Source organism: Artemia sp. Qi Xiang Cuo, chromosome 6 (assembly GCF_049724085.1).
Source record: "Artemia sp. Qi Xiang Cuo chromosome 6, ASM4972408v1, whole genome shotgun sequence".
NCBI lineage: Eukaryota > Metazoa > Arthropoda > Branchiopoda > Anostraca > Artemiidae > Artemia > Artemia sp. Qi Xiang Cuo.
This window is the reverse complement of record NC_142799.1, coordinates 14,708,395-14,723,438: the sequence shown is the minus strand read 5'-3', so window position 1 is coordinate 14,723,438 and position 15,044 is coordinate 14,708,395. Positions and strand designations below refer to the sequence as shown.

Here is a 15,044-nt window from a genome sequence, read left to right as displayed (position 1 = left end):
CCAACTACTCATCCCAAACCCGAAGTTTCAGACAACAAACACCTATGAGTGACTAAGAATCCTAGCTCTGAAAAGTCCAAAAATCAAACTACACCTCCCAAATCAGGTTTCGTGAAATATACTAAGTGCATCCTTTTTTGAATCTGTAAATTACGGCTCACTGAGGCCTTCAAAAGCCCGCCTATATAAATCGGCCTAATTTCTTATTTTTAAGCGTTTCTGTTCTTTTCTGGTTTTAATCTGCATTGTGCACGCCTTGTTTGGTGTATTTAAAGTATTAACGGTATTTTTTATCTTTCCATATCCTTTTACGATAGCTGGTATTTATCACACACCCAGAAAAAACAGCCCACGGAAAATAACCCCCACGGAAAATATCCCTGAGAAAAGACATGGGGAAAAATACCCCCTCCCTCCACCGAACGATATGGTAAAAATGCTATTCAATTTACGCATAATAAAGCAATGTATCTTTTTCTTAAACTCACCCCCTTACTTTTCACGCGAAGAAACAGTTTGTTTTCACCTTACAATGATGGCGATAGAATTGAGGCATGGCCCCCTCCCCCTTTCGCCAATGTCCTAAATATATTGTTAGATCTTAATTTGAAAATAACGAGTTTTCACCGGTTCTCCAAAATAGCACAGTGCGTCTGCACCTAATTATTACAAGTGCATCATAGTGTTTTAATTTTTACGGAGAAAGAGGTCCTTTTGACTTTGGCTGCTGAGATCGTAAGCACATATGGGAAAGTATGACAACTAATTATGGGCCTCGTTCCGGAGAGCATTTTATCAAAACAAGGATAGGTTAATAGAACCAGTGACGGACGTCAATGATCGCTTTTAGCTAGGAGATAGACACTTAAAATTGCATAAATTTAACAAAAGAAAATTATTTCTTTTTGCTAGAATTAAGGTCGTAAACAGAGGGGGAAGGAAGGATGGGGTTTACGTAACGAAAAAAAAGCGTATTTTACACTTTTTATCGAGTATAAACATCATATAGGGACGTTTGTATAGGGGGGGGGGTTTACCCGAATATAGTAGAGGGTGACCACGGAAAACAATTTTATTTTTAAAATAAAAAATGAAAACATAACTTACATTGCTAATTGTGGCTGCCAAGGCTTCAAGTTCATCAATAATTTCATATGTTCTATCCATTGTGTCACAATACTTTCTGATAATTGACTGGGGGCACAGGGAAGGGCCTTTGGGGCACAGGGAGGGCCTTGGGGAGTCCGGTGGGACTTTTGGGGACCGGTGGGCCTTTGGGGCACAGGGAGGGCCTTTGGGGGTCCGGAGGGACATTTGGGGACCGGTGGAGGGCCTTTGGGACCCCGTTGGTCCTTTGGGAACTCGATGGGCCTTTGGGGGGGGGGGGCCCCCAGGGCGGGCCTCTGGGTGCCGGGGGGACTTTTGGGGACCAGTGGCGGGCCTTTGGGACCCCGTTGGTCCTTTGGGAGCTCGATGGGCCTTTGGGGGGCCCGGGGATGGCCTTTGGGGGTCTGGGTGGGCCTTTGGGGGCGCCGGTGGCCCTTTGGGAGCTTGGGGGGCCTTTGAGGGTCCGGGGGGCAGTTGGGGGCCTGGGGGACATTTGGGGACCGGTGGAGGGCCTTTGGGAGCTTGGGGGGCTTTTGAGGACCGGGGGCTTCCTTCGGGGTTGGGGTAGGAGGATTGGAACCCTTTGGGGTTGGGTTAGAGGACCTCACAACACTGTTCAAATGAAACTTGTGTATTATAACGACCACACTCAAATTATCTTCTAAAATCTCTTCAAAAATCTTCTTTTAAAATGTCTCTATCTTTTTCACCGAAATAGTTCCATAACCTGTCTAAAACGGTTTCGCCCAAATAATCACTAAACGCAAATTCAGCGTGTTCCTTTGTTATTGGCATCTCTGCGCTAACGCATTTCAAATTAATAGGAAACCTTTTCGCGCGCTAAAACAATTCATCGCTAAGATGTTTCTTGCCTAATTGTTTCCATGGCCTTTGGTTATTAATATCCTTTGGAGTTCGACCAGTAGAACTGTTCCCGAGGCAAAGACATTAATGATTTGAATCTATTCCTGGAGAAATGTTTCTAGGCGAAAATGTTTAAAGTCTGACAGATGATGTCATTGATTGATTGATCTGTCAAGAAAGGGGAAATTAATTTGTTGTTTCTAAGGGGAATTATTGATTCACGATAGGTGAATTGAGGTCGACAGCACAGGTGTCATGACTCGTGACAGCACCACGTGGTTTTTTGTTTTCTCAGAGTTAAATTTCCTGTTTTTAAAATTATAAATTAGAAAAAAAAAAAAAAGAAATTAATTGATTTTGACATACATAAATTTGAAAAATTTACTTTTTTTAAAATTCTCACTGACAAAAACCATAAATCATCCATAACCATCCATGAAAACAACCATAAATGTGACAAAATTCATGGTTTTTCAAGTGAGAAAATTTCTGTTTTTTCATTTTCACTGACAACAAACAGACATGAATTATGTAAAAAAAAGTTGTAGGTGGCAGCAGGGGTGGGCAATGGGAGCTTTAGGGTCATCTCTACTGGTATCAAGATTTTTACTCCCTTTCATGATTTCGTTGTTCAGACTTCAATTACAACCTGGCGTGGATACTTTTAGTTCCTAAGCAAAAATTATTTTTGTCATTTACAAATCAAACTGTCGATTTAGTATCAAAACCATTTAATAAATATTATCATTTTTTACAAATAGTAACCACATTTTTAATTCTTCTTGTCGTTAATTACAGTTAGAATTAGAAACTTTTACTACAGCAAGTGTAACTCAGCCCCCCCCCCCCCCCCTAAACTCAACTCCCTTCAAATAACATCCATGTAATTCAGCCCACATTCAGTTCAACCCTATATAAATCCACCACTGATTAACTCAAAATCCCCCATTAAATTTTACCCCATGCGACTCAACCCTGTTTGTGCGTGTAACTAGTAACTGCAACGTCAGGTTGAATTCAATCGAATTGAATTTAATTTAATTTCTTAAACCACAGTGGCCTGACATAACATAAAGAAAGAAAAACGAGCAAAAAATGCTAGTATCCGTCGATGGCAGTTCATAATTTTTTGGATTTTGTGCAAATCGGCTTTTATGGTTGTTAGGTACTTGGTTTTAATTCATATAATTTTTGGCTTTTATTGAATTTTATTCATCTTCTAAGTTTTTGGTTTTTTCTTTGGTTTTTTGGTTCTTTTCACATTGACTTCCCGCTTTTGTTTTTTTGTTGTTTTTTTCTTCTGCACTTTCCTTGGATACATTATTTCGTTTCGCGCTGAAGAAGAGAGGCGTTTGTCCTCTTGAAATATTCGCTTTGTTGTGTTTTTTCAGTATTTTCATTTGGCCTTTAAAAACCCCATTTTTGCTCGTTTTTCTTTCTTTATGTTGAATTGAATTGGATTGAGTTGCATAAGGGTTGAGTTGCATAAGGGTTGAGTTAAATGGGGATTTAATTGCATGGGGGTTTGAGTTAAGAGAGGGTTGAATCGCACGGGGGCTGAGTTAAATAGATTTGAGATGCACAAGAGTCAAGGGCCAATTCACTAATGTTGAATTGGATGTGGGTTGAGAAACATGAGGGTGGAGTTGAATGGGGTTGAGTTAAATGGGTTATAGTTGAATGGGGCTCAGTTGCATGTGAACCACTTTTAAGTTTAAAAGGGGAAAAGAATAATTGTCATAACTGATAGAATCAGAGATTTTAAGCTAAGTCCCCATGTAACACGGATCAATGAATGCTTAACTACGAAAAACAAATTAAACATTCTTCGTTAGTTCCAGCAGAGATCTTATACTAAACTGGCCCCAAGCATTATTAAATCGCCATAAGCACATTCAAACGTGTGCTTAGTTAGACATCAATTTCTAGTCTTCGTCACTTTGGACCAATCAAGGGTGCTTATAAAAGGGCCAGGACATTGTGATTGGTCGAAATTATTTTGCCTACACAGAGTGTAGCAGAAATGAACTTTAAAAAACCTCGGGCAACTGTGATGTCCCGCGGCCGGACTGTCTAACTCTAAATGATAGCAATAAAAAAAGCTCGTTCTAAAGAAAAAATTACACGTGACCGCAAAAACTAATGTTTTCATCAGTCTTTCTCAAATCACAGCTTAAATTTACAACAGATTCGAGCCTATTCATGAGTTCAAAAATTCACAAGTCGCTGGCTGGTCTTCTTCGCTATTCATCAAGAGAAAAAGAAATCTCGTAGAAACGAAATGGCTGTGGCGTTTCAGAACCCTTGCATAATACGAGTAGTTGAAGTATCTATTAGCTATGTATTCTTAACATAAATAATTATCAAAATTAGTAGTTTTTTTCATCGTGCATTGCTGCATACAGAACTTCAAATACCGTATCACAAAATTCGTCAGTTATCTGGGTAAAAACTTTGAATATAAGTTTGAATTTAGAAGCTTAATTTTTTCATAATGCCCTATGCCATTGTCACCTTTATAAAGTTGAAATGGGCGACTTTGAGATTGATTGTTTGTTTTTTTTTGCTCTTTTGGATTCTGAAAAGCCTTCTTGTATTAAAAACTGGTTTTTAATAACAATTAAAAGAAAATACATTTTAAAGTTTTTTGTCTTCTTTATAGAATATATGTCATGTAAGCTAACGCTGAATTGCTGCTTTTTTATTGCTTTTAGCTGCTCTTTTGGATATTATTCATTTTTTCTTTTGGGGATTCATTCCAAATTATAAACTGATAAATACCTAATATCAGTTAAATTATAAACTGCATCTAAAAGGAGTAAATTTATCAAACTGAAAAATACATGATGAACACTTCACATGAGAAGATTTCAATTAAAAAAAAACAAAAAACAGTTAAGGTTTTATTTAATATAAACAAAAATGAAGTATTAGGCATCTGATTCGATGAAAGATGAAAAGCTAATTTGTTTAGAACGTAATAGAATGAAATAATATGTAAACTTATGTTGCTTCAAAAATATGTTGGGATTTTCATCTTAGTTCGTCACTTTCAATCCAAGCAAAATGTTAGGACACTTAGTATCAGTTATTGAGTTTAAGCTTTGATTTCCAAATGCTCACAAAAATTACCAAATTTAAGAAAGTCACAACAATAAGTCACCTGAGGTCAAACTACTCAAAGACACCTCTTTGATCCCCACCCAGGCTCAAAGCTTCTGCTATGGTCATTTCCATGGAAATCTCCAAAGAGTTTCTTTTTAAAATAGCTTTCAAGCGTAGTTAGGGGTATTTAGCCTTTTTTGCTTTTCTTCAAAGCTTTGAAAAAAGTGTTATAATATTCCAAATGTTACATTTGTTGTATTTGTGCATATTTTCGGTAATCATTTGTGGGGTGATCGAATTTTTTAAACCACTGTAGATACTGAAGAACGCTGCAACATCTAGTACCCTGAGGTCATAGGGTACTAGATTCAAGGAGGTGACTGTCAAAGACTCCTCCTTGAACCTCCCAAATTGAAAGCTTTTACTATGACCCGGCCTTTTAATGTAACTTAAGCACTGGACCAAGGGCGCCATTGTCACTCGAGCGCAACGTTAGGTGGGGATGTCGATATCACTTTCGTCACACCAATTCGTTTTAGTGTGAATCTGCCTGGTACTTATGAATAAATATTTTCAAAGTAAACCCATTTCATCAATAAGGAAAAAACGGGTTGGACGCATATGTCCCTTTCCCTTTGGACGATAAAACCATGTAAGTGCTGTATCAAGTATAACTCACGGAAATCTTGTTAATTTTTGTCAACTTTTCAACTTTTTGGCATCCCTGCTTTCAATAAAAAAAATCAAGGTAACCATCACTTAAATATAATAACTCCCTATGTCCCCCCTCGGGATACCATCTTGATAGGATACCGTCTCTGCTTTAAATAAAAAACAAATATTACTTATTGGCACCCCAGCTTTCAAAAAAAAAATCGAGGTATTATCATTTAAATATGATAGCTCACTACCCCCCCCCCTCTGGATACCACCTTGATAGGATGCCGTCTCTGCTTTAAATTAAAAAAAAAATTGCTTTTTGGTATCCCTGCTTTCAATAAAAAAAAATCATTTACTTAATAATTAACTAGGTCACTATATGGTTCAAACAAACACACAAAATAACGTGAAACAGCTTAGTCTTCCTTTAAAAAAAATTAAGGGTATGAGTAAGGGAGTTCAAAGACAACAACAAAATGTCGAAATTATTCAGATATGCCTCAAATTATTGGAAAACTGAGTCATAGATTCGCCGTGGCATTCAATAAGATCTAAAGAATCTAATTAAAAGGAAGCACACACAAAAGCCAAATTAGACCAGTAGCCTATGAGAAATCACAAAATACCCAATACAATGAACAAGTCCTAATGGGGGGCCCTGGGTCTATCAAAATATTTCAATGTTTTCTCAGGGAATTTGATATCATTTTCTTCTGTCTCAATTTTAAATGAAAAAAATAATTATCTTTTTGGCATCCCTGCTTTCAATAAAATAAAATGAGGTATTATCATTCAAAAATGATAGCCCCCTATCCCCCCCCCTATAGGCAATAATTTACAATTTATTTATTAATCATATTTTTGGGGTAACTTCCGGTTCAGTCTATAATTCCCCAACCTTGTACATAGCTTAGTCTATAGCTATATTTCGTCTCAATAGAAGGTTTTTTTTGGGGGGGGGGGGGGGTTAAAATGTTTCAGAAAGAAAGATTGTATTTTCTATCAGGCGTTCAACAATTGAGCATTAAACATTAATAAAATCTTATCTAAAAACAGCAAAAAAAAATCCGTAAACTTACAATTCAGCTGTAGAAACTAACTGTCAGCTGTCAATTTCAAAATCCAACTGAAGGCTGAAGTTGTATAGTAGTGAATACGTTCTATAATTCTATTAAACTTGAAAATAAAATTCTTGACTACGAATAATGCAAGAAATAGCGATTGGGAAACTGCATTCGAAATTATTTAAACTCATTTCATAAAGACGATACTTTTTTTAATCAACATATGAAGAACTGTGTATATTGCAATATTTGCAATTGCATATTGCATCTGTCTGGTTTTTATGCAAAGTAGCAAAAGAGACGAAAATTAATGGACAAGATAGTAGTGAAGAATTATGGTATGCAAAGTAATATTTGGCAGGGAAAGTCACTGGTGATAAATCGCTAGGGGTGGCACCGTGATTGCGTGATTTTCGAGGAACCAAATTTTTTTTCGGGGTGACGCATAGATTTTCGGGTAAATACCCTAAAATTCGGGGATAGTGGAAGCCCTGCTTGATTTCTAATCAGGAAAATCGAAATACTAAACCACGCGAGAAGGATAAGCTCCAACTTTGCGGTTGACGCAATAAAGAATTGCCGCAAAATTAATTTCATGTCGACCGAACGCCCCTGCCTCTGCCGGTGGCGGCGCGCCTGCGGCGGACCGGCGGCGTTACGACACTTCGGCGGCGTTCGACTGGGCCTCTCGTCGGCGGCGATCGGTCTATCCACCGGTGCGGCGCCGAGGTCTACTTCATATACGGAATAATTTCTGTTCCTTTTGAGTTTTAATGTCGCTCTTTACTCTCAGTTGACAAAACTTGTTTTTATATTCAATTTCCTATAGTTTTTCAAAAAGGGCGGTAAATCAGGCTCCCCTTCATGAAAACTTCCTCCCCTCACGGCAATATCCTCCGTGGAAAGTACCTCCCACATAAAACACCCCCACCCGTAAAATTCCCTCCACACATTTCTATCTTCGCTGGACAATATTAAACGTAAACAACAGGTAAATTTTTTAACTTATAACCTTTTTTTATGGGCTATGGGTGGTCATATTATCCCCAAAAGCATAGTTATTGAACCTTTCAACTATGTTGAACAAAACAGCTATCTCAAAATTTGAATCGGACGACTTTGGAGAAAAAAGGAGCATCGGAATGGGGCTAGCTATCCTCCAATTTTTGGTCTCTTAAAAAGGGCACTAGAACTTTTGATTTCCGATCAAATGAGCCCTCTCACGATCTTCTATGATCATTGGTTCAACACGATCACCCCTGAGGAAAATATACTAAAGAAAACGAATAAATATTTTTCGATGATCTTTTTTTGAAAAAAAATTCAAATTCCACATTTTGGTACACAGGAGCTCCAAAACTCTTCAGTAGGATTCTGTAATATGCTGAATCTGATGGTGTGATTTTCATTAAGATCACTTGATGTTTGGGGGGTTTTCTCCCTTTTTCCAAAAGTTGACCAAATTTTCTCAGGCTCTCAACTTTTGATGGGTAACAATAAACTTAATGAGTTTTATATATTTTGAATCAACATGAAAATTCGATTCTTTTGATGTATCTATTGTTATCAAGAAGGGAGTGCAATTCTTCTTTCATGCAGGAGCTGAAAAGTGTGCTCGAATTGATGCTACCAATTGGAATGAAAGGTGGCTGTGTCTAGACTGTTCCTCTAAGGACGCTTCTAACTTGCAAGCAAACTCTTTTAAGTCACCTGTCTTATCTTCGCCTTGCATTCCCATTCTACTAATTCAAGAGTCAGGATGTTCAGTATCCTCAAGAAGATTAATGTCGAATCTCCGCTGACTCTCTCTTTCCAGGGCTGATTAAACTTCCCCCGACCTCCATCGGGAAGGGACATCTCCCCTCTGGAAGTGGTATGTCAGACTAAGGACAGCGCTTGATTTTGTAGACCCCCCTCCTACTCTCAGCAACCCCAACGACAAATCTAGCCTTTACCTCACGAGAAGTGTCAGTTCAAACAGAATTTCGCCCAATTTTCGCTACATATGATATAACATGTCAAACTCAGAGTTGTCCCAAAGGGCCAGCTCCCCTTCTTAAGAACTCTGTATGCCAGACCGAGCTACCCCAATCAAATCTGAAAATCAGAAACAGTTTTGTGGTTTTTGGAGTTGAAACAAAATCTAGATGAATCCCCGACCCATATATCCGGAATTATTTCTAATCTACTGCCTACAATGCCGGATCCAGAAATTCCTAACCAATTGAATAGCCTACCCAAAACGTGGAATGCGACATTCCTCTTCCTTTCCAATTCAGCAAGATGGATCCAAGGCACTGTAACAGCGACCTCACCTCAGCGGAAGTTAATAATTCATCAGTAATTAATCCTGCCAAGCAAATGACCCTATCCAGTTCTCCCACGAGGATCAATAAAATTAAACCAAAATCTATGTAGGTTAGTGAAAACGTTACCGACCCGTTCTGTCAAAATTATAGTGATAACGAAATATGAATTATTCATGGTTCAAAAGGACTAACAACAAAAAATATCGTTCCTCCATCCTCCATTTGTAAAAAAAAAACTCAGCCCCTCTTCTCCCAGACGCTTCCCACCCTACTTCCATTTTCTAGCACCATCCTAGCTCCCCATCACTCCTCTTCCCCTATCAAGAACCCTCCAAGCTCGAATTCTTCTTACCCTATCCCCGTGAAATCCTACCCTTTCCATTTATTTTATCCCTCGTGGCTACCCTATTCATGTGACTCAGGTTCGAGAGTTCTTGCATTTGAAAATAATCTTGTAATAAAATATAATTGTTCTCCCTTGTGGTCAACTGAAAACCAGTTCTATCTTCCTCATCGTGCTTCCTCTGTATCCTTGTCCTATTCCCCAACCCTCAACACCCAAGATAAGTCCGTCCCTTACTTTGTCTTTTCTAGGTCCCATAACCCAATACCAAATAATTATTCAAACTCTTAAACTTCATGTCTCCCAAATCGTTTTAAATTTCCTAAATCTTTAGTCACTAACGCTGAAAGTCTCAATTTTGATAAGCTTATCGAACTCAAGGTGCTATCAGAATTGAATCAAACTGATATTATAGCTGTTACTAAAGTACAGTCCCATGACCCGGGATCCCTCATGGCAAGAGATTTTACCGACTGGCTGGTCAGTTTTACCGACTGTTTTTTGTCAACAATTAGCATAACGTCCGTTTCGAATACAATACGTAGAATCACTGCACATGTCGGTAAAACCGCTGCATTTATCAACTGATATTTAGATTTCGGTACATATTTTGTCACTATTTTAATGGTGTTTATTTAACCAAATGGAAAGCAGTGGCACCATCTGTAAAATCACGGCAGGAGTCGGTAAAACTGATCCGTTTACTGACCAAGTTCGAAATATTCTGTAGATGCCATGTCAGTATTTTCGTAGTGTTTAGTGAACCGAACAAAGAATTTTAACGGCGTCAAAAAAAAATTAACGCCAAAAACACGATTTTACCGACTTATTTTTTACCGAGTGACCAAAAACATTGCGGGGGGCGTCCCACCTCATACGTGACGGCCCTGGTGGCAATAGTCCTGAACAGCTAACTTCAATGTACCTGAAACCCCCAAAACTATCGCAAATAATTTTAACAGGTTCCTCGCAGCTCTCGTCTGAAGCCTGCCAAAATTGATTTATTAATACCCAACAGATTCATCTAAGATCTGGGAAAGAAGAATTGAGAAACTTTGAAAAACATGCGTTGCCCATTGGATAACCTATTTTCTCTTATTAGTGCTTTCAATGACTTCCTTTCGAAGCCCCTAAATGTCCTTTCCAATGAGATTACTGAGTCTGAGCGTTTTCCACGAATATGGGAACAGGGTTACATTAGCCTGGTTTTGAAGCCGTTCGTCCTATTTCTCTTAAACTCGTATATTTTCGTAACTACATAAAGGATTCCTAGCAAACTGGCTAAAGGAAAAAATTATACCTTAAACTGAACTGTGGCAGTTTGGGAATCTCAAATCCACTTCTACCTCCGATTATCTTGTTTTTCTTATTGACTACATTGGATAAATTCCTGAAAAGCCTAATTCCTGGCTAAACTTAACGTCCATTGACCTTCAAAGGCATTTAACCTTCTTAACCACAATATATTAGTCAAGAAACTTGTCACTGAATACAATGTCAATTCTTTCCTGGTGAAATTGTTTGCCTCCTTCTAATGCAATAGGTCGCAGGTAGTCAAATAATAGAAACATTACTCCAGTTCCCTTCCTGTACACAATGGACTGTCCCAAAGTGCTCTCCTGCATCCCCTTCCTTTATTCAGTTACGATTACCAGCCTTGTTAAGGAAATTCCTGACAGATAGAAATTTATTGATGACCTAACATTCATTGAAACCTAACAGTCACAGAAATGTATTATGCAACCCTATGAGCATCCTCAATGACATAGTAGATGATGCATTGAATTTAGACACGAGAATTAACCCCTCTAAATCCATGATAATGCCAATACGCTTCCCAAAATTCTTGTCCTGTTTTCTTAATCCTATCCCTCCTAAAATTTATGTATCCTCCTTTAAAATACTTGGCGTCACAATATCTTCAAACTTAAAGTGGGGTATCCACATTCAAAATATTATTCATAAAGCTAATCCGTCTGTCTCTTTACTTAAACTCCTAAATAGATTTAACATCCCTCCTTCCCATTTTTTAGGGAAGTATACTTCCTTTCTCAGCCCACTTCTTCAATATGCTTGTCCAGTTTGGCACCCGGGCATCTCCCGGGAAGAATCAGGAAAAATTGAATCCATCTAAAAAGAGCCCTACAAATAATTTTCAAAGAAGATAGGTTCCATACTATCTTTTTCTAACAAAGAAAAAGCTAGGTTAGAAACAATTGAGTGCAGGACAGTTACTTTGTGTCTGTTTTGCAAAAAAAAAATGCACTAACGAACCCCCGCATGGAAAATATTTTCCCCAATAGACACTTCCCAACCTGATTCCAACCACCTCAAATTGTTTCTGAATCCATTCCTACCTTGTCCCCCCATTCACTGCTTTACCTCCAGATATAAAAAAAACTTTGTCCCCTTCGTTACGGAAACAAATCAACAAAATAACCTGCTTATTTCCCTTTTCAATTATTTAGTACTGGTGGTGCCCAGGTTTTTGTATTTCTTTGCTTGTTTTGTTTTCCCCCTTCTTTTATTTTATTTTTATTAAGTTTAACCAGTTTTTATCATTTTTAGCTTGTTTTGACATTCCCCAGCTTAATTTATTGACTTGAGAATGATTTTTTTTTCAATCTGATATTTATTGTTTTGGCATTTTTACCATTTTGTTTTCGTCTTTTCTTAACGATTTTTTGTTGTCATGATATTATTTATTGACTTTAAGCTACTTCTTGTAATTTGTATTTGTTCGCTTTTGTCATACTTTTGATGCTGTTAATGACCTTTCCTAATTTACTAATTTTATCAAGTTAATGCCATGGCACCTATATGTATATATATATATTTTTAATATTTACTATTTGCTTTTTTTTTCTGACGATTTTGATAAAATGACAGTACGTTCTTTGGTCAGTTTTAAGCAAATTAAGTTTTAAACCAATTTCTGATTTTGTTTTAAATTTGAAATACGAATTTGGCCCAGCCAGGCTTGTGAATAGCTATTTTTGAAATAAATCTTATCTTTATCTAGATAAAACAGTGCACGCTGATCTTTGAATTTAACGTTAATTTAAAATCTATGTTAACCTAATAGCTTGAAACTCCTACATAAGCAAAAATGAAATTTTATGGAAAATATTATAGGTCGAGACTATCAGGTGTGATCAGTGGTACATTAGAACATGAAACATTTAACAAACACGCATTAAAGGACATACAACTAAGTTCCAGGTCCTCATAAACTTGATAAAAATACCTATAATCATAGATTTTACCATTTTAGAAATATTTGTTCATTTTGATGTGAGAACAAGTGAGCCTTTCAAAAAAGCTGTGCTGTTTTTACATGCCCCAAGCTTGCAATTAAGGCTAAAGAAAAATCTGGGGAGCAGGGTCCCCCCTCCCCCCAGGGATCCGCCCCTGTTTACAAAAGTTCTCTTTATAAAAGCCTTTTTTTATAAAGAGAGAGTATGGGACTCACTTGTAGGGCTCTTTTTTGGATAGATTCAATTTTATCTGACTCTTCCCTGCAAATATCAGGGTGCCGAACTGGACAAATATGTCTGAGACGAGGGCAGAAAAAAAACCAATAAATTCTTAAAGAATAGGAAGGGGGATGTCAAATTTATCTAGAAGCTTAAGGAAGGAGATAGATGCTTTATCTTTATTTATGACATTTTCAACATGGATACCCCACTTCATATTAGAAGAAATTGTGAGGCCAAGTAATTTTAAGGAGGACATGGAAATATCAGGAGATATAGGATTGAGAAAATGGGGCTGGGATTTGAAGAAACGAATTGGTATTATCATGTATTTAGAAGGATTTACTCCCAAGTCCAAGTTAAAAGCTTGCCACAAAGGCTAAATGAAAAGTTCAGAAACTTTTCTACTATCAAGCATGTTTTGAATGGGTACTTGGGTTTATGAGGGTCTTCACAAACCAACCAACAACTGTCATAATATAGACAATTTCAACCAACAAATATATTTGCAGACAGACAAGCATTTTATCCCTAGTCTTTTCATCCCTTTGGCTTTAAAAATAGTATCTTCAAATGGTCAGCAATACTCATTCCTCCTCTTAAAAACAACACCAGCTAATACAAATAAATCTCCTTTTGGTAAATAACAGTTTTCACTATGAAAGCAGGAGATTCAAAAATGAAAAATCAATTATAAAAAATGAATTTTTTTGGTTTAGAATGTAACTCTGAACTACTTCTGTTTTTTTCCGTCTTTATAAAGATACTCTCAAGCAAGAATAAATGCCCAGTGTATTTTGTTTAATTGCCAAACTTCCATAGAACCAATCCTGGCATCAAACGAAAAAAGCATGTTAAGGTATGCTGAGCTGCAAACCTTGGGGAAAACTTTGGAGCCATAAATCCTCAATTCTTACCACAAACAAAATAACTTGTCTTTAAACAAATCATATATTTCTTGAAGAAGAAACTGATTTGCTGGGCCATGTAAAACTCAGATACAGATGTCAAGGATATTGGCACACATGTAAATATCATGGCTGTTGAGCAAACTGGGAACTAAAGCTGTCACTATAGACGAGGACGAGTGGCTTGTTGTATATAGGCTAGCTCAAGCCTGTAAAAGCAGGAATCTATTTTGGCTATATGTGTAATTATGATGCTTGACGTTTTTTTAATGCGTTCAGAAGCTGGAAGTTATCTAAAATTTTGGAACATTTGGACCTCTTCCTTTTAGAATAGTTTTGGTACTAAAATTAATAAATTATAGATGCTAAAACAAATGATTAAAGTGGCAAACTTGAGTAGTAGTACAGATTTGCCAAGCTTCTTAGATTCCAATTTTGGGATAAAAATATCTGAAGATAGCTAAATTTCATGCATTGATACATATTCATTTATCTGCACCTTCTCTTGCTAGAAAAGTAACCCTTCAGTAGCATAGTTTATCAAAAAGTTTTTTTTTAAGTTGCAGTGTTTACATTTAAAAAAGACATTTCTTTAAAGAAACAAAGCAGACCAGGTATTTTAATAATTAAGCACATGCATATTCTAAAACAAAGACAATTCTTACCTCTCTCACTTCATTTTTGTTTACAGAAGGCTCTAATACTGAGAGTGAAGGCAAAGCTGCATCTTGTATATTAGAAAAAAGGAGAAATGGATCACACTTGCTAGTTTTTCCTGCAGGAACTTCTTCAGAATCAGGAATATGTTTCCGTCCAAAAGGTTGGTATTCCTTAATTATATAAGTAATATTCAAGTTAAATTTTATTTCTCTACAACTTAATGCACAATATAACGCAGATAACTCAGCAGCAATAAAAATTCAATACAGATGAATGTTCCATCCCTTTCTAATCTTTCAGTAATCTGGAGTCCAGACTAGAGTCAGTTAAGAATAATTCTGATGAAAACCATGGAGCTGCAGATTAGAGCCCAGACAAAGCAGCCTCTAATCACTATTGAAATACTTAAGAGGCATTGGAGGTACTGGGGACATATGATAAGAATGAAAGAGGGCAGACTCCCATATAGTGCTTTGCTGGAAACTGCCTAGTCTGTGCAGAAGTGGGATATAATTCTTAGTTAGAAACTAGAGAAGGAGGCTACACAT

General features: G+C 37.1%; 1 protein-coding gene across 1 annotated transcript in view; it reads right to left on the bottom strand.

The window, feature by feature from the left end:
* The window catches only part of shtd (anaphase promoting complex subunit 1), a 220,066-nt gene that overhangs the window by 195,246 nt on the left and 9,776 nt on the right, over positions 1 to 15,044 (bottom strand). The window contains exon 2 of the mRNA XM_089090505.1: positions 14,502 to 14,666. Within this exon, the coding sequence (XP_088946631.1) occupies positions 14,502 to 14,666 (165 nt within the window). The remainder of the gene's footprint in view (positions 1 to 14,501; positions 14,667 to 15,044) is intronic.